Source organism: Lonchura striata, chromosome 2 (genome assembly GCF_050655825.1).
Source record: "Lonchura striata isolate lonStrDom1 chromosome 2, ASM5065582v1, whole genome shotgun sequence".
Lineage (NCBI taxonomy): Eukaryota > Metazoa > Chordata > Aves > Passeriformes > Estrildidae > Lonchura > Lonchura striata.
In genome coordinates, this window is record NC_140704.1 from 110,400,268 (window position 1) to 110,423,484 (window position 23,217).

General features: G+C 42.5%; 1 protein-coding gene across 2 annotated transcripts in view; it reads left to right on the forward strand.

The window, feature by feature from the left end:
* CABLES1 (Cdk5 and Abl enzyme substrate 1) overlaps nt 1–12,716 on the forward strand; it is a 71,700-nt gene extending 58,984 nt beyond the window's left edge. For both annotated transcript variants that reach the window (XM_085572003.1, XM_021551555.4), the window contains 3 exons: nt 5,914–6,020; nt 6,938–7,145; nt 9,538–12,716. In XM_085572003.1, the coding sequence (XP_085428129.1) occupies nt 5,914–6,020; nt 6,938–7,145; nt 9,538–9,678 (456 nt within the window). In that variant the 3' untranslated portion in view covers nt 9,679–12,716. The remainder of the gene's footprint in view (nt 1–5,913; nt 6,021–6,937; nt 7,146–9,537) is intronic.
* The last annotated feature ends 10,501 nt before the right edge of the window (nt 12,717–23,217 follow it).

Sequence of the window (23,217 nt, forward strand, 5' to 3'; positions counted from 1 at the left end):
AAAATTCATGCTGGGGGGTGTGGGGGGAAGGGAAACATCATAGTTAACAGATGTCTTCCTGGCTGATACTGCTAAAACAGGAATTTGTTCAGATTCCTAAATCTCTCTAGAACAGGAACTTTATCTACCAGACTAAGCATTAATTTCTTTCCTCGAATCTCATGTTGACTAGCATATGTACAGACTCCTCAATGCCCCCCTGGTCTCTCTGCATTCTTTCCAGCAGAAACTCCTTCTGTGCTGAACTAGAAAACTCATTCTCAACAGGCTCGAGGCTGATCCTGCAGTACTGCTTTTGTTGGTAACACAGAAACACCAGCAGGTTAGCTGGTCGCTGTGTGCTGCCAAAACTTGCAGCAGAAGAAGAAAAGCCCAGATCAGCAGCACATTGACTTTGAATGACCCATTCTGTAGTCGCATCCCTGAAATATCCATCAATTTGTGCTCAAGGGATACGTGTGGAATTAGGTTTGAATACTGAGCTGCCATGTCAGTGTGTTTGTTTAATTCTGTAAAAATAAATTGACATCTCCACACCACTAATAAAAGAAGCAGGTCACAAAACTCTGCAGAGCTGTTGCAGTGCCTGCCTGCCAGCCTGCACTTGCCAGGTACTGCGCTAGTGGCGAGCACAGCCGGGCTGTGTTGTTTAATATTAGTCCTCCAGTGTGATTTTAAAATTAGAACTGCTTGCTGCCCTGGCCCTTTGGTCTAACAAAAGCCCTGCACGATGATATAATGCATTTGGTCTCTTGTTCCCCCGTTCTGCCTGTCACAAGGAGCACCAAGGTCAGGCAGACTCCACTACAGCCAGTGTCCCTCAGTGCTGTCACCCTATTCTTTGAGCCACTTCTGTAGCTGTATATTAAGTATCTCCAGACTGCTTTTTTATCAGCTACTGGCCTTTTACCCAAAAATCTCAGGGAGCAGAAGATGGCAGTGGTAGATAATTGTATATAAATCCTGTGCTCTATGCATTTGATGCTATATTTGTCTGAGATTCCAATAAATAACTATTTTGAGAATAATTCCAGAGGGTTAACAATAAAAAATAAACATGTAGTTAATTTCAAAGAGGCAGTTTTGAGACTTTTAGCCTTGTGAAATTCAAAATCTTTCAGTTTAAGATCCTTGAATGTTAATGACTTTGTAACAACAGAAACATCTTATTTTAGTCTAGCTTCCTTTTTTAGAATTTTAATTATAATTCAGAATCACTCCCATTTTCCTTCACAGTTTGAAGTCTCTTCTCTAACAGGATTTCTCATATATATGCATCATAAGCCATAAGTATATGAATGAGTTTATTGACTTCTTTTCACTCCTTGTGTGGCTTAGACCTTATCAGTGACCTACCAAAAGTCTGTTTCAGGTATCAGTCTTCCGTCTGTTTTCTGTGAAGTAGATTTATCAGGGGTACACAGCTAAGAGAGCCTATCATACATATTTCATTTTATTCACCTATTTTATTCTGATTTTATCCTTCTTAAGCTGAGAGATAGAGGCATCCAAGGCTAGATCATCTTTTACTGGTTGCATGCCAAAGTAGGATTTATTTTCTACAATATTTCATCCTGCCAGTCTTACCAACCATTTCAGGCATTCTCTCTCCTCCCATATTTATGAAACTATATATACAGCTTTCCTATGAGAAAGCAGCTGCTTGAAAATGCTTGTGAATAACACACAAGCTGAGCTCCAAGTTCAAAACTGCCAGCCAAGCAAAAAGTGTGCAGAGTAGAGACTTGGGATGAAGCGTTTATCACGCTGTCCAGGCATCTGTCAGCTACCATATATCAAGGTTTTCATTTGTCTTGTGCAGCTTCCATTGCCAAAGTAAAATATACATACACAGATTTGTATACAGAGAATGTAACAGAGCCCATGAAGGAGTATTGCTGAATGCTGAACTGAGATGTGTTCCGTGCAAATAAGCTGTGAGAAACGAGACAGACGGTTCTGGATGACAGAAGTTAAAAACATTGGAGATTAGACTATGAGAGAGACAGTTTAGTAATTCCCAGTGCCTTGTTCATGTGTCTGACAGCTCTGGGAGTATGGAGTGCCTGCCTGGTAGGGAATAATATTATGTATAAGTACGTATGTTTGGATGGAGAAAAGCTGTGCTTCTTTTAGGGTAATATTTGCAAACCCTTCATAAAACTTTGGAGCATCAGTATTGATCAGACCCCCAGCAAAGGCAATACCAGAATTGTCCTGGACAGTCAGTCATGTGTTTTTCTTCACATGGCAGCTTCATGTGGGAAATGTAGGCAGCTCAAGGGCAGTGGCGTGGCCTAAAACAGAAGAGGAGCATAAACACTGAGCAGGATGGCGTTGTGTCCAAGCCCTCCCCTGTCAGATCCCAGCTGGTTCTTGTGGATTGCTGGACCACCCCAGAGCTTTGCTCCACTCCCTTTCTCATGGGCAGGGGCAGCAGTGAGGGTTGTTGCAAGCTGGTGGCTGTGGCAAGCTATTTGCAGGGTGCACAAGGGGTCCTGGGCAGGATCAGGGCTGGAGACCAAGATTTCTGTGTAGCCTCATGAGTGCTGTGCCCCAGCAGCAGGGGTACTCAGGTGCCTGGTCAGAAGCCCTTTGAAAGGGAAACTGATTTGACCACTCACAGATGCTAATCCAATATTGTTTTAAAACTACCTATTAACTGATATTTTTTAGGGGTATCTTCTGCCTGCCTCTCTGCTGGGCAGGGTCCTGCATGCACAGGATGCATTTCTGTAGGTATCAGCTGGACAAGCAGCATCCTGTTGCTCAAAGTCCAGCTTCTGCGGCAGCTATGAAGAGAAAAAAATTCAAGGGACAAAAAATACAAAAGAAAAGAAAACTTGCACAAATCATTTTCTTGAGAATAGGGGCAGTTTAGCTGAGCTCTCCAGCATGGTACTGACAAGATGAGACAGCTGCCTTAGAGCCAGTGTGTTCAAACATGCTGCTGTTATCCTGTTACATGAATCAAAACCAGCACACACCAGCTTTCATCTGGATTTCATTACTGTGATTTGTATCGTAGAGACTGTTGTCTCGCAGGAAGCAGCAGTATTCAGAGTTGGAGAGGAGGAGATCCTTATCAACAGGACAAAATTGACAAATCTCCGTGTTTAAAAATAACTGTACCTCTTTACTGTGCTCAGTTTTAAGCTGTCTGCTTAGTCTCAAGCCTCTGAGCACTTTGTTTTAAATGAAAATTTTAAAAAGAGCTTTTCTCCTTCTAAAGAGAATTTAACTGAATTGTGGCAAACCTCCCACAGGCTGGAGGAGTCCCAGGTAAAACAAGTCAGTGCCTGCAGAGCAGCCAGGGGGAAAAGTGCATCCCAGGGGCTGCTGCTGCTGAGTGGCAGAGTCCAGGGCTCACTCCCCCTCTGCTCAGTGGCCCCCAGAGCCACCCTGACTTGTCAGAAGTAAAAGCAGCTGAAACTGCCGTCTGGCACAACTTCTGTGCAGCCCTTCAGCTGAGCCTGGAGGATGGACAGGCCCTCTCTCCACTGCTGTGCCCTTTCTGTTGGGAAGTGGTTTCTGTTGTGCACATAAGCAAAAGAAGAAGATAACATGGAGAGAGCTAAAGGCAAGTTCATTAAGATAAAATGATGAGCTCTGTGGTAATGAAGAACAAACAATGGGCAGTTAGGTTTATAGTGAAGCATGAAATAAGGTGTCAGGTAGCTTTATAAGGTAACACTGAACTCACTATTTATAGGATTGCCCAAGACAACGAAAAAATACTGGTAGTAACTAAAATCATCTTTACATTTAATAGGATGTATCTGGTTAGTGTCTCTTGGCTCTGTAAGCAGGAGCAGCATGGTCCCATGTTTCTATACACTGAGCAGCAGGCAGCGGTGGTCTAAGTTAGATGTGGCTTGTTTCAGTGTCCTCTTGTAGCAGTACTGAGAGGAAGCCTCTTAACACATAAAACTCCCAGCAAAGCTGTGCATCAGCAGCACCCAGCTTGCTGCTGATCCTTTGGCAACAATACCAAGGAATAGGCAGGCTGGCTGCAACATTCTGGGAAAAGAAAGGAAAGGGGTAATTGTTAAGGTCTTAATTCTTCTGCTTTAGAGGTCTGAGCCTGCCAGGTGAGATGAAGCCTGTGAGAAGCTGTCTGCAGTGGAAAGCCCTGGCTGCATGGTGTGTACATATATCCTTCCAACCTCTGCAGGGTTACAACCTGGCAGGCCCACACATTCCACTGAAGGCTTTCCCACCTTGGTAGGGCAAGGCTTCTCCTTCCTGTCTTCTCTTCCTTCTGTTCAGGTGTGGCAGCACATTTCCTGCTTCAGTATCAAGGCAGCTTATGAATTTTTAACCTCAGAGGCACTGCACTGTCTGCCTGAACCTGCAGTCAGGCTCATCCATACACATGCAGGGAAGCAGGTGTGGCTGAAGAGTGTTGATGTGGCAGAATGGCCCATGTTTTAAAGTGTGTGCATGACCATAACAACACCCTGTGGCAAAATCCTGGGTTTTCCCTCTCTATTATGTCTGCAGCAAAGACTGCTGGGCACCATTCAGGGGAAACACATGCTCTGCTCTGTTTTAATTTTCTAATCATTCAGTATCATATCTCATTAGTAAAGTGCAGGAAAAGTTAGGTGTGTTTTACTCTCCTTCATGCTTATTTTGGAAATGGAGAACAACATGATTGGATAAAGGGAATTGTCTGCTTTCTCTCTAGAGCCATTCCACTTTGTATTCCCCAAGCCCTTCCATATATTATTTTAATGACAGAAAAAAAAAAGCATGAAAGCATATCCAGTTAGTCTTTCTGGCTGATTGCAATTCCCATGAGGATACATTACAGCAGAGCTCCCCCTTCTATAAAGGCATAACATGCAACAAGGGTTTTGCATACCTCTTTCCACCTCTTGTTTGGTGTTAACAGCCCTTTGCCATAATACAGATTAATCAAAACCAGAAGTCAGAAGTGAAATATTATTTTATGAGCAGGATAATGCACTGCACTATCCACTGCTGCTTTCTTACATGCTTGAAGCTGGCAGGGGGCTGTATGCCTGGGGACCAGGCTGTCCCTCAGGTACCCAAGCTGGGGCTCCTCTCCACTTCTGTCCAATGGGCAGAACTGCCAGAGCTTGGTAGAGAATTGACACATTCCCAAAATAAAGGTTGTTTTGTTGTTGAGCTGCTAGATTTTGGCCAGGTGAATGGTGACAGAGGATCTGGGCAAAGTGCTACCTGAACAAAGACTAAGGGAACAAGAGAAGTGCTGGACACCCACAGATACAGTGCCTGTGTTGGCCAGAAGAGTCCTCTGCAACTTGGTGAGGTTCCTTAGGTTTAACAAAAAGGAATAGGAAGCTCAAAGAAAATAGACTAAAAAGAAATAGACTACTTTGATTGTTGTCCTGACTCTTTTGTCCATTTGCTGCCTAACTTACCACAGCATTATTGCCTTCCACTCTAGTGAGTGAACTGGCATATCAGCTGATTACTTCTTTTATTATAAATGTATGCTACAGCAGGCAAGAGTTTGTCCCAGTGGTTTCTTTAAAGAATCAATTTGAGAGAAACTTACAATGGGTCTCAGAACCACATGGAGGTATGCACCAAAATCTGGTCATCATATCAGTTATTGTGATGAATTTTTTTATCTTACAATACTTCTCAGGTAGGTTTCATCCAGCCACGTTTATTTTAAACTCACTCTTAGCAATACCTAGAGGATGATAATGAGGTATGTATTGTTCAAGGCTTGTGCTGAAGAACGGGTCACTTATTTTGTCAGTCACAAGTAAATAGTTGCCTTAGTTCAGATTTAATTTTCCTGTCTGCTGAAAGAGTTGGGACTGACTGGCACTTGTTTGGTATTCCTTGCTTCTGGGAATCAAGTGATCTTTGTTACAAACCAGAAGAGTAATTGTTTCTTGACATTTGTTACAGACCACGGTCATAGACTACGTGAAGCCATCAGATCTCAAGAAGGACATGAATGAGACATTTAAGGAGAAGTTCCCTCACATCAAGCTAACCCTCAGTAAAATAAGAAGGTATGTTGCAAAGCTCGATAAGTCTGCAATGTGGTGCAGCTGTCTCACATGTCAGTGCAATTCCTGCTGTACATGAGGGGAAGCACAGCACTGATTGATCTTCCAGGAGCAGAGACCAGCAGAGGTGCAGAGTAAGTCAGATGACTGCTTGGATTACTGGGATGAGTAAACAGGATAGAGGAATGTGCAAACACACACTGGTCAGGTGTCAAACACAGCATCTAACGGGACGAGGATGAGAGCTGGGCATGCACTACATTAAAATAGCCAGAAAAATAACACAACAGAGTCTCTAAGTTCATAGCAATTGGTTTAAAAACAGACTGAAGAAAGAGAAGTGCTGCTTTTGTGCCTTGTCCAGAAGCAAAAAGAGTAGTTGGCTTCACAGCAAAGTTGTAATATTCCATCTCTGATTCTGGTGTAGCAGGCTAGACATACTGCTTCACTGAAGTAATGATAAAGTCATTTGACCCTAGTGGCCAGAAGGACACTGAGCCACACTGCTCTGTAACCAGACAGTGCTGCAGTACATGGACAGAGCTGTCAGTTTGGATTTGACCAACCGTAACCAGCAGCAAAAGCTGCATACAGAGCACCAGCAATCCAAACATTGTTACTGAACAAATGGCATGCAGCGTAGGACCTCTGATAAAATATTGTTGCTAAAACTGTCAGAGCTCTTTTGGTTGCTTTTATAGTTTGACACAACTGTCTGCTGGGGGCAGTGAGGGTGACTGGTGATGTAAAAATGTGCCATGAAATGTGCCCCCAAAACAGCATTAAGATATCTGCACAGTAAATTATATTTTCCCTTCCATTTGACTAAGCAGGAATCTCTGAAAGCATGACTCCTAGGGTGAAATGAGAAATGCTTTAAAACTCATCTCACAGCATACTTGTCTGATCTCTTTACTCAGCTTGAAGAGAGAAATGCGCAAGCTTGCTCAAGAAGAATGTGGTTTTGAAGAGCCCACAGTGGCCATGGCCTTTGTCTACTTTGAGAAGCTCGCTCTCAAGGGGAAGCTGAACAAGCAGAATAGAAAGCTTTGTGCTGGAGCTTGTGTTCTTTTAGCAGCCAAAATTGGCAGTGACCTCAGAAAACATGAAGTCAAGCATCTTATAGATGTACGTATCCATAGGTTTCCAGTGTTCCATCTACATGAAGTGCCAGTGTGTGGTCTGTGCAAGCCTGTTTGTCAGTGGACATGCTCTCCTTTAGGCTTCCAGATGTACAGCCAGCTATATATCTATTTTTGTTACACGTTTTTGTGGAAGTAGTTCTGATCAATGTCCCTGCAGGGAAGCTTGTTTGATAGGGTGGAAGGCCCTGGTGTCAGATGCTGTGAGATTTTAGATGTATCTGACCATCACTTTGTCAATACAAGGCAACAGGTGAACCCTCAGGAAATTAATTTTGCATTTAATTATGTTTTCAAGAGTTTTAGTAAGGATTCTCCTCTGGGAATTAAATGCAAATACTAATTTGAGACGGAGTCCAATAGACATTATATTTATCAAGTTCAGTCTTTGGGCAAAAAAACCTGATGAGTTGTTCCAGTCAGAACATCTCATTCCAGATGTTTTTTTTAGAGTAAGGTGTTTGGTCTTCTACCCACTCCAAATGAAAGAGGTAACATGAGGGTGTTGTGCCATAATCCTCTGCAAGCACTGAGGTACCAATCTGATTTAATGCTACAGAAAGTTAGGCCGGTTTTTCGGTATGTGGCTACAACCAGCTCACTCAATGGAAGAGGCATGGGATCATGGATGGAGGCAGGACTGAACTCACACCTTCCTCCCACAGTCACAGAGCTGGGTTGACAGTCAGTTTGCTAGAAAGCCCTCTGAATAATCACAGACAAAATCAGCCAGTTGGGAATAGGAAGATCTGGCCTGTGGGAAGATTAAGCTCCTGCACGGTGGGGGTGTAGTGAGGCAGAGATCTCTGAAGCTTGCTCTTGGGGAGAGAGGTTTATTGGAGATCCAGGAATGCCCGAGCCTCGTGCTCTCAGGCGTAGCACGTGGCCGGGCTTAGGAGGACGGGGGAGGGGAGAGAGAAACGGAGGGAGAGGAGAAGGGATGCCCCAGGGTGGGAGGAAGTCCAAGAGAGGAGGAGAGGGCCAAGAGCGGGAGGAAGTCCAAGAGGGAGGAAGTCCAAGAGGCCGCATGGCCCCTCAGAGCCCCCTTATCAGGGGCTCCCAGGTGGGCTGGGACAAGGCATGGGCCAATGGGGTTACAGACTCTGTTTTAGGGGCAGGTACAGAGGTGTGGGATGAGCTACAATCTTTTGGGGGGTGGGATGGAACAGTCCATTTCACTCCAGGATTCATCCAAGGGTAGAAGTAACATTTGGCTAGCTACGAGAACAATCATATCTATCTATCCTCTGCAACAATTGCCCCTTTTCGTTAAACTTTTTAAAAGGTAAATATTGACTGAATTACTATTTTTGCACAGCTTGGGGTATATAACATATTGGTACTGAAACTACACTTACTACTCTTAAAACAATCAGGCTTACTTTACAGAGTTCCTTCAGCCAAGATGCAGAGCTCAAACTTTAAGATAAACTGTTAGATTACCAATTGTAATCGAGATGGCGTTTATTTCTTTACTGATTGAGCATTTTAACCTTTTGACTGCTTTAGTCTAATGGAAGAATTTAACTGAGGTAGTGTTATTAAAACCTTCTGGGGAAGGTTCTATAATTAACCAGGTTGAAAAGGTCTATTAGGCAACACTGGCCTCTCTTGCTATCTTGAAAAATTAGTCAATAAGACGTTGAACTTTGCAGTAGACCCAGTGGGCAGAGAAGTCGCAAGCCAGGGAGATCCTAAGAAGAGGATGAGGGGGAAATTTCCCTGAGCAACTGGTTGCCTACTTGTAGCATCCAAATCCAGTGAAAACAACAGAGCATATGGAGGTTTAGTACATCACAGCACAAAAACAACTATCAAATCCATCTCATCCCCCTGAGGATAGCAGTTTCTATTTCTCACTGTTCTCACGACACCTTCTGCCTCTGAGGTATTAAGATCAAATTGTGGCAAAATAATTTCTTCATCAGGGTGTTGCAACACAGTCTAATACTGAAAGGAAAACTAGTGATTTCAAGCAGTGCAGGAAGTTTGTGGACAATTACAAGATGCATGTCTTCCATTACACAAGTGATTTTGATGCCTGCATGAAGCTAGGAATTTCCTGTTGCTGCAGTGGTAATCACTGTGATCATTAGAAGACGTATCTGCTCACAGTGGAAAGTGTGAAGTGATGAACGTGTCAGAAATAGCATGGCTGGCTGAGCTCTGTGAGTTCATCTTCACAGTAAGGATTTGGAACATCCAGTTCATACAGCTCTGATTTTCTAAAGCTAGAGCCATGCAAGTCAGTCAGGATAGAAGTTTAATGACAGCAGCGTGCATGTTTTGAATAATGCCATCTGTGGGAAAGCTCTAGAAAGGCAAACCCTCGTTCCATTTTTGTTAATTTATTTTTTTCCCCTCGGCTGTGGTTACAGAAACTGGAAGAGAAGTTCCGGCTGAACAGGCGAGAGCTGATCGCCTTCGAGTTCCCGGTGCTGGTGGCCTTGGAGTTTGCTCTCCACCTTCCCGAGCACGAAGTGATGCCACACTACAGACGCTTGGTGCAGAACTCCTAGCGCTGGCTGCCCGGCGGGGAAGGGGCTCCTGACTGTTCCCGCTTGGCTCTCCCAAGCCGCAGTTACTACTGGAAATGCAAAATCAGACTCCTAACACTTCGCTCTCTCTCCCCCCCCAAACAGTTTTTCTGGCTACAGGACATACTGCATAGACTCTTGGCTTTGACGAATTTATGTATCGTTACTTTCTCAAAGCAGGTGAAGACTGTTTGGTAAATAGTTCACATGCTGAAACTGGGTGGCAACTGACCCTATCTGGAGGGACTAGCGCTATAAAAGTAGGCAAAAATTAGAAGAGCAGCCTCCATGACCACCCCTCTCTCCATCACACAAACCCTGGAAGCCCACTGAGTGCATTCTTGTAGCGCTTTTTCTACAGACCTGCTGCAAATTCCAAGAGAACTTCTTAAAGTGAAAAAGCTTTTAAAGAAGATATCTTCACTGTGTCAAAAAGAATGTGCCAATCTATTTTTGTATCAGCAATTGAAAGTGCACTTTTTCCTGTGGGGTATTTGTGTGTGTATCCGTGTGTGTGTGTGTGTGTGTGTGTGTGTGCGCGACACCGAACTGATCTCAGTCCAGGTGGTTGGCTTAGCTGTTTCCAAGTGTATCAGTTACTGATGGTGAAGATCAAGGTGACCTTACATGTTTACTCCTTGAAAAACATAACTACTGGAAAAGTGGTAAATGGGATCATTTTTGGATGCTTGGGTTTTTTTATTCTCTGATCTTTTCAACATTGTACAACTTTGAGAGGATTACACTACTGCTACTGCGAGAGAAGGATCAGCAACTGACCTTAAGTTTTCAGTCATGTTTGTGGTAAAGATGAAAGCATTAGTATAAGATTTCCGTGTCATGTTTTTTAAAAATATCTTGTGTTAAGCCACATGCATATTTTTAACCTTCGCACTTTTCCCACTGTGGAGATGGTTAGACTTGCACTCTGTAGTGTTGTATTTCTGTGCTCTATGTTAGAGTGCGTAATAAGCACATTTATTGTGCTTTATCTTAAAACAGTGTTTTATTAAAAAAAAAGTGTAGGGCTCAGCAGTGTAATGGGTGTCTTAAGGCTCCAACAGCAGGGGCATCAGCCATTATACTTTTGTGGTTTTAATTAGGATTGACTGTGTAAAATCTAAAATCTGTGCCCATTGAGATTCAGTTCCTTTAGACACTGCAGTGCTGGAGTTTTATGGTAAAACTTCTTGCAGCTTCCCTGGTTTTGACTGGACACCCAGAAAGCTTAAAGGCTTTATCCAAGCTCCTGATGCTATATCCACACTAAGCTAATGCCGTGCTGATGGATATTGTTCAGTTACTGTTATCATGTGGGATTCCCGCTCCTGTCCAATCTTCTCCTGTGCTGGTTCACTTAACAAGCCTTGTCCTCAACATGCCCCACATGGATCTGCTAAAATCAAGTTATTACATTTGTGGTAATTATAAAATAAATAATAGTCTCAACTGTGAGATTTCAGCTGAAGCCTTACCTCTAAGTTTGGGAATGCTTGCTCAGAGTATGAAAAGGGCTTGTGAGCAGAACATAGAGAAGTGGGACATATCAGAGGATGCGAACACACTAATGCTTACTTTCTTTCACTCTTACTTTAATCAGCTTATTATTTCCTTCAGTTAAGCCAGGAAACATCCAGTTTCTTTACCAGCTTTGAGTCCTTTAAATTCTAGTATGAAAAAAGCCTGCATACTATTGCTCTACAGGATCTGGAAAGGTTACATGTCAGGACAAATGGGAATTTGTTTGATGCTATTGCTCTCCCCCCATTCTAAAGGGGAGGGTGACTATGCTAGCTTACAGTTATTAGTAAATACTTACCTGATTACTGATAGAGATACATTCCAACAGGCTTGGGGAGGAGGGGGGAAAGATAAAAGTGTGCACTTAAACCTTCCCAGTGTAACGTCCCATGTCGCTGCAACCCACACATCACTCAGCCAACTGCAAAGTGAGAGGATGGGGGCCATTGACAGCAATCTTACTCCCTTCTCCTCTTCCTCCTCCTTCTCCTCCTTCCCCTGGCCTCCACACAGCCAAGGAGCAGTGGAGCCAAGAGCCTGGAGTGCACCTGGAGCCTGGGGCTGCCTTGCTGGTTTATTCAGAATAAAAAGGCAGTGGGTGTGGTGTGGACCTATGGTCCAAAACAGTCTGTGGGTCAGCTAGAAGGGCTTTCACCCGTGGCCATATCCCTTTCCACCCAAACTGTGTATATACATTCAAGATTTGTTTCTGATTGTGGAGATCTGTTTCTAACAGCAACCACTCAAAGCTAAGCAGAAGCTTTACCTTTCCACAAAGGCTTCTACCTTTTGCTTTTGAGTCTGATTTTTTTCTTATATTGCTTTATAGCATTGCAGGGAAAAAAGCAAATTGTGATTGCAAGATGCAGACTAAAGAATGACAGTCTTACAGTAGACTTTAGAGATTCTATTGAATCAAGCTGTCACATCTTTTGCCTTCTGTGCTGCTACCCAGCCCTGATCTACAGTTTACACAGATTTCTGAATGAAATCTGATTGCTGGAGACTTTCTGCTTCTCATTGTTATCGCTGTTGTTTTGCGGGCGGAAAAGGGTTTCAGAGTGATGTTCAGTTACAGTTTGAATGTGGAATAAACACTTAAGGTGGTGATGATGTTGCACTGTTCAATTAGGAATGTATATAAAGCCATATGTTGCTGGATCTCAGAGCACAAAGCTTGGTCAGTACAATTATGATTAGGACAATGGGCAGGATTTGCCCCCCTTTTCTGCCCAACCCTGGGAATATTCAGGCTGAAGAGGTAGAGAAAATCTGCACCAAACAGAAAACATGTTGATTGTTTTCCTTTGTCTTACATGGCAATGAGTGTTGATTTACAAATGATTTTAGGTTCAACTTTAAATAGTTTGGGAAAATAATCCATTCCATATAACTTGTTCTGTTTTGAAATTATATACCGTACACTCTACCATGCAGAGTTCATTCCTTTTCTAAAAAAAAAAAAAATAATAAAAGTTTTAAAAAAATTGAAAAACACAGACTGTTTTTCAGCAGTGACAATATGTAAAATTATTCTGTCTCTCATCTGTATGTGAAAAAGGGTTTGGTTTTGCCTCCCCCTGAGACAAGCAGATGCTTATTAATAAGGCAGTGGTGGGCTTGTCAAAGGACCCTGGCCATCTCCTGGTGTTCAGCTTCCTGCAGAGCCTTCACTTCAAACATTTCCCCTCTATTCAAGATCATAACCTTCTTCCCAGACCACTGTTTTGGGTTTGTGGGATTTTAAGCCCTTCTTTTTTTTCAGCACCTGGAATTGCCAGAACCAGGGTCTCTGAGTCCCAGCTGTCAGTATGCCAGAGGATGAGGCACAGGCAGGCTCTCCAGCATTGTTTGTATCTCATGACCCCTTGTTCACAAGAAAATTTAGAATATGCTACTTTGGGTTAGTCCAGGTGATGGTAAAACATACAACTAGCCCACGTGCCAGTTGTAGTTCACAAGCAGTTGCTTCCTCTTTGGAGGCTGAAAGTTGTGTTTTGGACATTCATGTGTTGCACACCCAATCGCCCACCACGTGTTTGCATTCAAGGTATGTTTTTACACCTATGATACCCCCTAAATCTAATGCCTTTCTAGGCGGTCTCATCAAACACACCCATTTACTTGTATTTTTATTCCATGTTAATAAAGTTATGGGAAAGGTTTGCCTCTCTACCTTTACCCATAGCTCCAGAAACCCACAGCTTTAAATCATATTTGTGACAATACGAAAAATGCCATGATTCACACAGACTCCAGAACATGCAAACATACAGAAAAATACTTGGCAACCATTTTCCTAAACTACTTACTAACTTGCAATGGCTTATTTGGGATAGTTTGTAACATATCTAAATGACACAGCTTCAGCTCATTGCTCCAGCCTCCTAAAATATAGGGAAGGAGACATGTGGAAGCAGTGAGGAGTGGTTTGCTAAGAGATGATTGCACCTTCCCACGATGCTAAAGGATTTTGGCACCAGGCCCCACAATAAACATGTAAAAATACACAAACAAGGTAAAAGTAGTTGAGCGAGGCAAGAGACTGAGCAATCGGAGTAACAATGCCAACATCACTAGCTGAGACTGAAATCTGTCCCAGGTTGCACCTTTGGGAAGGGAGAAGAGTGTGGGAAGCAGTTTTGAACTTAATTTGTTCATCTGCCACTGTAAATTCTGTACTGAAGAAGTAGAAAAAAGGGAAAAAAGCATCAGGTTCATCCTTTCACAGAATGTTGTGTACAAAGCAAAAAGGCCTTTGCGGAATCCTAAACTGATGTTTCAGCACCAGCTGTATGAGAACCAGTAACAGGTAGAGACCCCCACCTCAGCCTGGAACCTGATATTCCAGATGAGCTCAGAGGAGAGCTCTTCAGTCCCTGAAAAAAAACCAACAAACATACACCCTGCCCAGACCCAGCAGCAAATACCAGGACCAACAGACAGAAACGAGAAGCGGTGCTTACAGCCTGCACACCTTCAAAGCAAGGCAGGGGTGAAGCAAGAAGTTGCTGCTGACTTGAGCAGCAAACACATCCTGCCCTTAACAAGACCTGCTATCATAAATTGCCCTCCCTACACATTCATCTATCCTGTCATACACTCCTTTCCATAACCTTGCTAAACATCCTCTTAAGCCAGATAGGTCTCTTGCCTCTGTTACACTGTTTAGACGGATGCTCCAGGGCTTAATTCCTCAAACCTGAAGAAGTCTTCCAGTTTGCAGTCAGATTGCATTGGTGACCAATTTGTACCTTTTTGAATTCATGTTAGTATTCCATCTAACTTGAAACTGAACTCTGAGGCGTGGTGCTCCTTAGCAGCAATCCTTAACAAACTTCTGGAGTTTAGTTAAGCAAGACACTAAAAGGAAAAAGTACAGGCAAGAAAGCCAGTACTCTCCCAGAGGCCTCCAAGTGTAGTGAAGTGTTTTGCTTAACATCAATGGGTACAACCACCAGGGAAGAAGCTGTGCAAGTCAGGTTTTCAGAAACACTGACACAAGACTTAAACTTCCCTCATTTTCAATGCAGCAGCATCCATGAGCAAGACTTTATACCTTTCTACCCCTTCTTTCATCCAAAGGGCAGGTTTCCCTCTTCTCCATTGCTTCCTTTTACCAGCAGCAGGAGGATTTTTACTCTTAAGAGTTCACCAGGAGAGCAAAAGGATGAAGAGGCAGAAGAGTTTATTTACAAACCAGTACTAAATCACCCATGTTCAAAAAAAAGACTGGTTTACCAGGAATGGATTCTGTTCATTGATTTAGGAGAGGAATATTGGGATTTTCTCTTAGATCTTAGGCAGAGCTTTAGCTAAACTTTTCTTTAGGCTGAAGCCTTCCAGCAAGGAAGGGTTTGGAGACATCTAGACTAACTCAAGCCACCTGTTCCTCCCCTGTTGGTGTGTCATTTATGTTGCCCACAGGGCTGAACTGTGCTGGGTTTTTACAAAGGACAGTGGCAGTGTTTCAGAGCACAAAAATGACAGGCACAACATCAGGTTTTAAACTCCCACACAAGAAGACTAAAAGAACCAACCCTGTTCTGATCCCCAGGTTTCTTCACATCTGTTTGTGTTTCAGGAATCCCTGGGAGTGCACAACTCTCCAGGGAGCTCTCAGCTCTTTCTCCTCATCTCACACTTCTCCAATCATCACATACATCCAAATTAAAATAAAAAGGAGGTAAGATGGCAAATCTCAACATATTTATAGAGTGCTAAGAAAAGAGCAAGCTCACCAAACAGTAAGCAAAAGACTTTCATGCTGGTTTGCTCCCTTCTTGCAAGGAATGCTCGTGGCAGTCCCTGGCTGGGGAAGCAGCACACTCGTGATGGCCTCCCCCAGCCCTTCACAATTCAACATGCTGTTAACTAAACAGCCACTCTGGATGGGGAGGGAAGATAACATACCAGGAATAGATTCAGAAGAATTGCAGAGCTGAAGAGTCTGACAGGCTGCGTGAGAGAAGGAGGAATGGTTTCCAAAATTACAAATATGCAGAAAACAACAGGAGGCTGTGGTTTCTAGTGGTATTTTGTTGACAACCAAAGAAGCCTGAATATTGGGGTAGGAGTTTTGTTAAAAAAAAGACAAAACTACTGAAGAAACAGTAGCTGTGAAGTTTTAAAAAGACAAATAAGACAATTTTATTTCTAAACTGCTCTCATCCCACTCAGTCAAAAAAGACTGAATTGCTAGCATTTGAATTGGATGAATGGTCTAGACCACACTGTTCTCCCAGTCCCTTGCCACTTGCCAGCACATCTGTAATCACAAGACTGAAGCCCAGACACCTTCTTCATGTTGCCCTGCATTTGTGAGTGAGAGCTCACAGCTCAGAGTTTCACAGCCTGTGAAGCAATTAACACCTGTCAATTAAACTGCCTCATGCAGTCCTTTTTAATTGGGAAAGATGCAGTTCTGTCCTCAGTGTAGGGCAGGAGTGCACGGTGGGCCTGCTTCCCACCTGGATACATTGGCTGCCTCTTAGTTGCATGCTGGGATAAAACCTGGCTGTGCAACCACCCACACCCATTCAGCTTCCCTTGAAAAGAAACCCACAGCACTCACAAGAAGGGAAGAAAGAGATCACTTGCCCACAGCTGTCCACGGTAACATACCTAGAGGAAAAGGGAGAAGAAGGGAGAACTGAAGCAGTGACTACCCAGTCACCATCACTGTCAATATAGTCAGCATCATCTTCACCTTCATCTTACCTTAAGAATTGAGCCTCTCTTCTCCCAGCAGCTGAGAGAGAACTGAGAGGTTGCTGAATCAGCAGCATGATTGAAGTGCAACCATTAGCAACCTTCCTTCTTCCTTCAAGGTCTGAAGTGAACTATTTGAAGAGGACTTAGTCTGAGCTCTGACCTCCCACAATGCAGCCAGGCACTGACTGCACTGGGGCTCCTCATGGAAGCATTTCAGCAAAACATCAAAGCACAGACTTACACTTTTGAGGTGGACAAAGTCCAACATATCTCCAAACATCAGTAGGTTGCAACTATGTCAGTCTCTTCTAGTTGTGAACATTTTTTCTAGTCAAAGCTAGACCAACTCCACCTTAATAAGCAACCCCAAGGCATTTACATCATTTACATGCAGATCTTTCAAAAGCACAGCATGTTTTTGAAAGCTCAATATTTAATGCCTTCCTCCAGAGCAACATCCTCTCATGAGCAGCAGAGACTGTGGTACCAACATCTGGGGTGTTTCCATGGGCCAAGATGACAACACACACAAAACCAGCACGAGAACTTCAAAGTGCTCATCTCCCCTGACGCCCCAATATGAATTGTTCATTCATATTTTCTGAATACAAGACTCTGCAAGCTGCCATCTGCCTACCAGGGCAGCCTGTGTATCTGTACAGAATGGAGGTAAATTAAAACAACAACCCAAATGGAAAAGAAAAAAAAGAAAAAATTACTTTTTTTTTTTTTTTTGTCTAGTACATAATATTTCCTCAAACCTGAGAAGTATCATGCTGAGTCAGAGCTCCACCAGTCAGTGGAGCATAGGAAGCATTGCATTCAGATGTACTTTCTAAGGAACATTTCAGATCACAGTTTAAATTATGTATTGTGCAGATGGATTAAGAACTAAATAAACCCCATTTTCTCTTTTATTCCATGTTATGTGCTTTTCTCTTGACTGCTGCTGTTTAGGCATCTTATTTTCCTCCCTCTTCTCCCCTTTTTTGTTCACCTTTTGTTATTTCAATAAGCACAAAGACAAACAGAAAAAAGCTGATGCAGTGCTGGGAGTTGGGTCTGGCTGACTCTTTCACATGGTGCATCTGGAGCTGCAGACTCCACCCTTCGTCTGATTTATTTTAAAAGCCTGCTGTGTCCATTAATGGAAAATTGGACCCTGTTCAGGCTGTGATGGTGTCCATGGACAGGAAAATGGAAAGTTTCAGATTAAAGCTGCAGGAGACCAGGAAGAAAAATATCTGGAGAATTTAATTGATGGTGGCAGCACAATAATTGCAGACAGATATTAGATATTAAAGAAATGGCAGTCTGTGACCCAAAGCAGATCCTTAGGTCCAAGGAGGGGAGCACAAACGTCTGTAAGGCCACAGGACTATAGACTTAAAATATTCATCACTAGCAGGAAGTTCAAACATTTAGCAAAACTAAAAACATAGGATAGAACCACTATCACTGGATGTTACATGTGCTAACCATCCAAGTTATTCACTTCTTAAAGACGTGAGATATATCTGATGACAGCCATCTGATTTGAGAAAGTGGTAGGAATCTCGAAGACATCATTCTGCAGTTTCATTAGAATAAAGAGCTTAGAGAAGTCACCTTTACTGAAAACCTGATCAGACACTGGGGAAGCCAATCAAGGCACATGGAAAACAATCTACACCTGGGTTGCTGCTGTCCATGGAGCATAAGACAGTGAATTAGTGAAGAGACTTTTCAAATCCCAACCAAGCTTAGAGCCTAGTAATGGCATTCCTAGGGGGAAAAATAAATACATTAAAATCTGTAAAACCAAGCAATATTACAGCTTTTAAACCCACTGATTGATAATAACAATACTGTCCTCATGTGATTTTTTTTTTTTTTACAGTTAACAGTGTAGCAATAAAGTAAAAGTATTGCTGTAATTATGGCTACTTATATAAAACTACCATAGAATACAGGAGAAGATGAAACCAGTATGATGAAATGGAAACTTAATGCATTTTACAACCAATCCCCCATACCCCCTCAAAAAAAACCAAAACCTTAAAGAATGCTCTAGCTGAAATCTCATGCCATGGTCTTGCTTTATTGTTTGTTTTTAAACTGTTACATGGAAAATTATGATAGAATTCTATAGCAGGAAAATATTTTTGGAGTGGTCAAAAATATTTTGGGCTACTTGGTACCTTCCTATTAAGGCAAGACAGCCAAATCTCCAGCCCATGAAAGAATTTGTCATGAAGTGAGTTCATGAAGTCTCTCAGAGAGACCAATATGGTTAAGAGCATGTTCCATTCTCTCCTTTCCCAAAGAAACACAAACACTTGCAAAACCCTTCCAGTCTTTACTTTTGGATGAAATGATTGCAAGGAATGGGAGGTGGTGCAACATAATATTCCATTACTTTCCTCCTGCTAGCTGAAGTCACAGCCTGACATTCCCATCAGCACAGCCATCTGTTTACAGGAGCTGTATCTAGCCTGATGCCCATACAAAGGGAAGAGAGGAACATGATTGACACAGAAGATTTAATTTGCATCAGTTTAAAAGATCTGGCTTACTGTGCAGAACATGGTACTAGACCCAAGTTACCTTTAGAATAAAAACTCTCCCTGATTTCCCATGATCTGTTGGAGCCCCACATGCCGGCAGCAAGAGGTTACACAGCCATCTCAGCTGTTTTCCACTGCACATACTTATTTAAAACTGACTTTCTATGGTTTCAAAGAGGGGTTTGAACCAGAATGGTGCCTTTGTGTCATGTTTTCAGAAACAAGAAGAGTAAAAAACGTGAGAGGGATTTTGAAGGGCAAGCTTTTACACTTTTTCTGTAGCAGGAGGTTAAGGGCTCCTCTGTCAAAATTTTCAGTGGCACTGCCTTTGCAATTCAGCATTTGTCTGGTGAGCTACACTGCTTTTCTCCAAACATTTCTGAATCACAGAGGGTTTGTTTTATAGGTTTGTTTATTTGTTTTAACCCAAAAGAAAACACTATAGTTGAGTTTTTTCCATCTGAGAGACTGTGGTAAGCAACTTACCCATACAGACAGCTATTCACAACAGAAGTCATTCAATTCTTTGCTCAGCAATTTTAATATTCCCCTTTGAATACAGCTGAACCACATGAAATTCTGTTGTGTAAGGCTCTCCTTCAAAGTAGAGATTTATTTTCTTTGGTAACAGCTCATCAAGTCTTGAGGCTACAACCATCTGTGTTAATCTCTGCACAGTCTGTTCTTATTCATCATCAATAATAAGACCAAGGAGCACCCATGCTGAAGACAATATGAACAGACAACTATAATAAAGAAATAAAAGCTGCCTTGCTGAAATTTTCAGCTTCTGTGTCTATCCTACATCATAATTCTTTGACCATAACTGGAGACATCAAATGGGGGGAAACAATTAACTTCACCCAAAAGGAACATAATGTTTGAAAGAAAGTTCAACTATGTTTTCTGAGCAGCCATTATGGGAGTGATTTGCAGATCTCAGTCTTTGGCAGGAGGACAGCCAGCAGCAGAGAAGAACTTGGAGGCTGTTGGCTTCTGCCTGCTAGAATTTATTGTCTCTTACATTACAGCTGTGGTGATGTTCCCTACTAACTGCTGAAGCTTCCTGCACAAGTAGATCGGGTTGTTCAAATGCTGCAGGTAAGATCCAGGGCAATGCCTGCAGAGTCACATAGCAGCAGTACCTCCAGCTTGATCTCCAATGACACTAAAATGGGGTTGTCACTTCTGTCGTTCAGCTTCAATGGAAAAACTCACTGTAAGAGCTGATCATGCTGAGCATCCTCCGCAACATGCTGATAATTATTTCCTGGCATTGGACTACCCACAATGTTGCAGATTTATGGGCATAAAGTGTCTCAATTAAAATTTCTTCTGCCTGCCCAAACCTGAAAGAACTTATTTTTTTAACTTGTGAACTTGTGATGGTAACTGGCATAGAGACCTCTTCCCTGAGAAGGCAAAAAACCAACCAGTTTATAGGCGATGAGTAAGGGAGAAGTGACTTCTTAACAGATGTTTTCCATCTTCAAGGCCAAGCTCATCCCTTGGTGTCCCAGAAGGTATGACAGAGAAACAGCAAAGATTCCTTTTCGTTTCTGTCTCTAGCCAGGGCTAGAGGGGATGATTACCCAGCCTAGCTTGGTCTCCACAGCTTTCAAAGGAAGGTCTGAGAAATATTTGCCTTGAGGTAGTTCCCATCCCAGTCAATGAATGCTTTCTGCTTTTGCGATGTGACTGCTAATTACAGCCACACAGTCCTTACAGTGGACACCTGCAAATCTCCAAAACCTTTCTGCTTAACAATAACTTCATGCCTGAAACACAGTCCTTTTTGCAGAAACTCCAACCCTCTTGTTAGTCTAACTGCTATCAGTGATACTTTTTCTGTGCTTATGCATTGCAAACAGCATTCCTAGCCCTCCACTTTTCCTTTCCATCTTCATTGCCTAATGACCCAGTTTCAATCTGAATAACCATTTCCTCCAAACAACATCAACCCTTCTCCTTATCAGTTTCAAAAGGGTTATGCTGGTTGTTTTATTCAGCCAGCTTGCTCCAGGCAGGTGCTGTTCTTACACAGTATCACAAAGCACTCGTTGCCTGCAACTGCCGCATAAACAAACTTGTTGGTGCACCAGCTTTCCCCAGCAGCAGTGGTACAGAAATCTGAAGTTTAAGTGTAAACAGGGATCAAACTCCTACAGGAAAATGGGCCTGGCCTTCGATTCCCAAGCTGTACTGGCCCTCAAGTACTTGAACCAACATGAATCTTACGGTAGAGCAACCACTTCTTCACCAGCCTCACCTAAGAATGTGCAAGTTTTCCTCCCTGTCAAAGTGATGTTTGTCAGGAGTCATGAAAGGTACAGGACTGCTGATGGCACACAGGAAGCAGAAAAGCTCAAGCAGTAACAGGGTCTCCCACAGTCACATCTGTGAGCAGAGCTATGGGATTTCACACATTGCCTGGCAGGGGCACAGAGAGAGACACACCCATTTCACAATATTATTCTACATACAGCCTTCTCTATATGGGCAGCAAGCTCACAGCTGAACAAGTCCTGGGCTATATGTTTTCAAAGCATAATTGCTAATCGTGGTCCCAGTGTGGCTTTCAAGGGGGTTTTGTGTACCATCAAATCAAGAACTTAACATGCTGGCTGGCTACTCCCACCTACTGTGGAAGCCAAGGCAATTATATTAAAAGGTAGAAGAGCAGTGTGACTCCTTCCCATCACAGATACTAAAGACTCCCCATCTTGGTGATCAAGAAGAGAGTGCAACTTTTTTCCCAGCATTATTACAAAAACCAGTCCATTTTCTAGAAGAAATCGAGGCTTACACAATGACACTTTAGTTAAAAAAAGGGTTAAGCTTCCCAAACCAGGCCAATAATATGGAAATAGTTACACAACCTTCATAGGCTCTTCTAATTCCTTTTTGGGACTAAACAGACTTATATTTGTAATACACCCTAGTTTAAAAAAAGCAAAACAAGCTCACAAAGAAAAGCCCTAGCCCCCACCCCCCCAAACCTATGAATAAGAAACATATTTTCAGAAGCAAATCTCATCCTATTTTATCTCCTTGTACAAAAGTATGTCAGTCTCAATTTTTTTAGTCCTGCCCCGTCTCCTTCCCCTCACCCACGCCTTCTTTTCAAATGAAACGAGCCCGTCCCTGTGTCTATCCTCTGGAACAGGATTAAAGTTTCACACTGAGCCTGTTGCTGGGTTCACAGTAGCAGATGATCTGTTTGAAAGCTGTTCATTCAGTTCTGGGCAAGGCAAATTTGCCATGAGTTTTCTTCAACCCACCATCTCCTTTAGCTTACAGGAGCTTTCCTCAGCTCTCAGCACAGCTCCCAGCAACTAACTTTTCTACAATACTTAATAAAATACTTAATAAAGCATCCTTTTCAAAGCATGTGCTATGTTGAAAACACACTTCTTGAATTCTTTAGATCTTCTTGTTTGATGGTGGGAAATGAACATACATATGTGTGTATATATATGTATGTATATATACATATATATATATATATATATATATATACACACTCATCCACCAACTCAGACACAGCGTTACGAAGAATAATGGCAAATCACAGTTCTGTCTCTTACTGAATACTTTAACAGGTCCAGACCTTCTTTAAAAAATAATTTTAAAGTTTTCCTATTGCTTTTTGCTAAGATCACTTGCTCTGCAGATTTTCAGCTTCTATTGAAAGACTGGCATAGATTCTCTGCCAACACAATGCAGCAAATAAGCAACAAAATATTCACTTCAGTGTTAAGTATCAGGTTCGTTTAATTAATTTAATAACATTTTCTCCTGGAAGCTATGTTTCAGCCGCTGGATCCAGAAGATTGTTTCAAAACAGAATCCTTGTGGCCTGCATTTTTGTAATCCACTTGTAGTCCATATCCAGCAGTTTTACTCTTCAAGTCTTCTTTTGGCAGCACTTGGCTTTAAGCAAATGCTCTCTATGATGAAGGCCAGCCACATGCATGAGTCATGCCACTGCAGTGGATAACACAAGCCTTGTCCCAATTACTTTGTAAGAAAAAAAAGACACTTGGAAAATAGGTGTAAGCAAGGTAGGACCGAAATGATTCAGGATCATCTCTGTCAGTGATTTGATCAAAGCCAGCAGATGTGAAAGGGGCATGAAGGGACAGCCTTCAGCACCTGCTGCCTTTTAGAAAGACTAGCACACTCCATTTTTTCTCTCTAGTCTCATGTGTTGACAACCCAAGAACAGTAAATTTCTTAA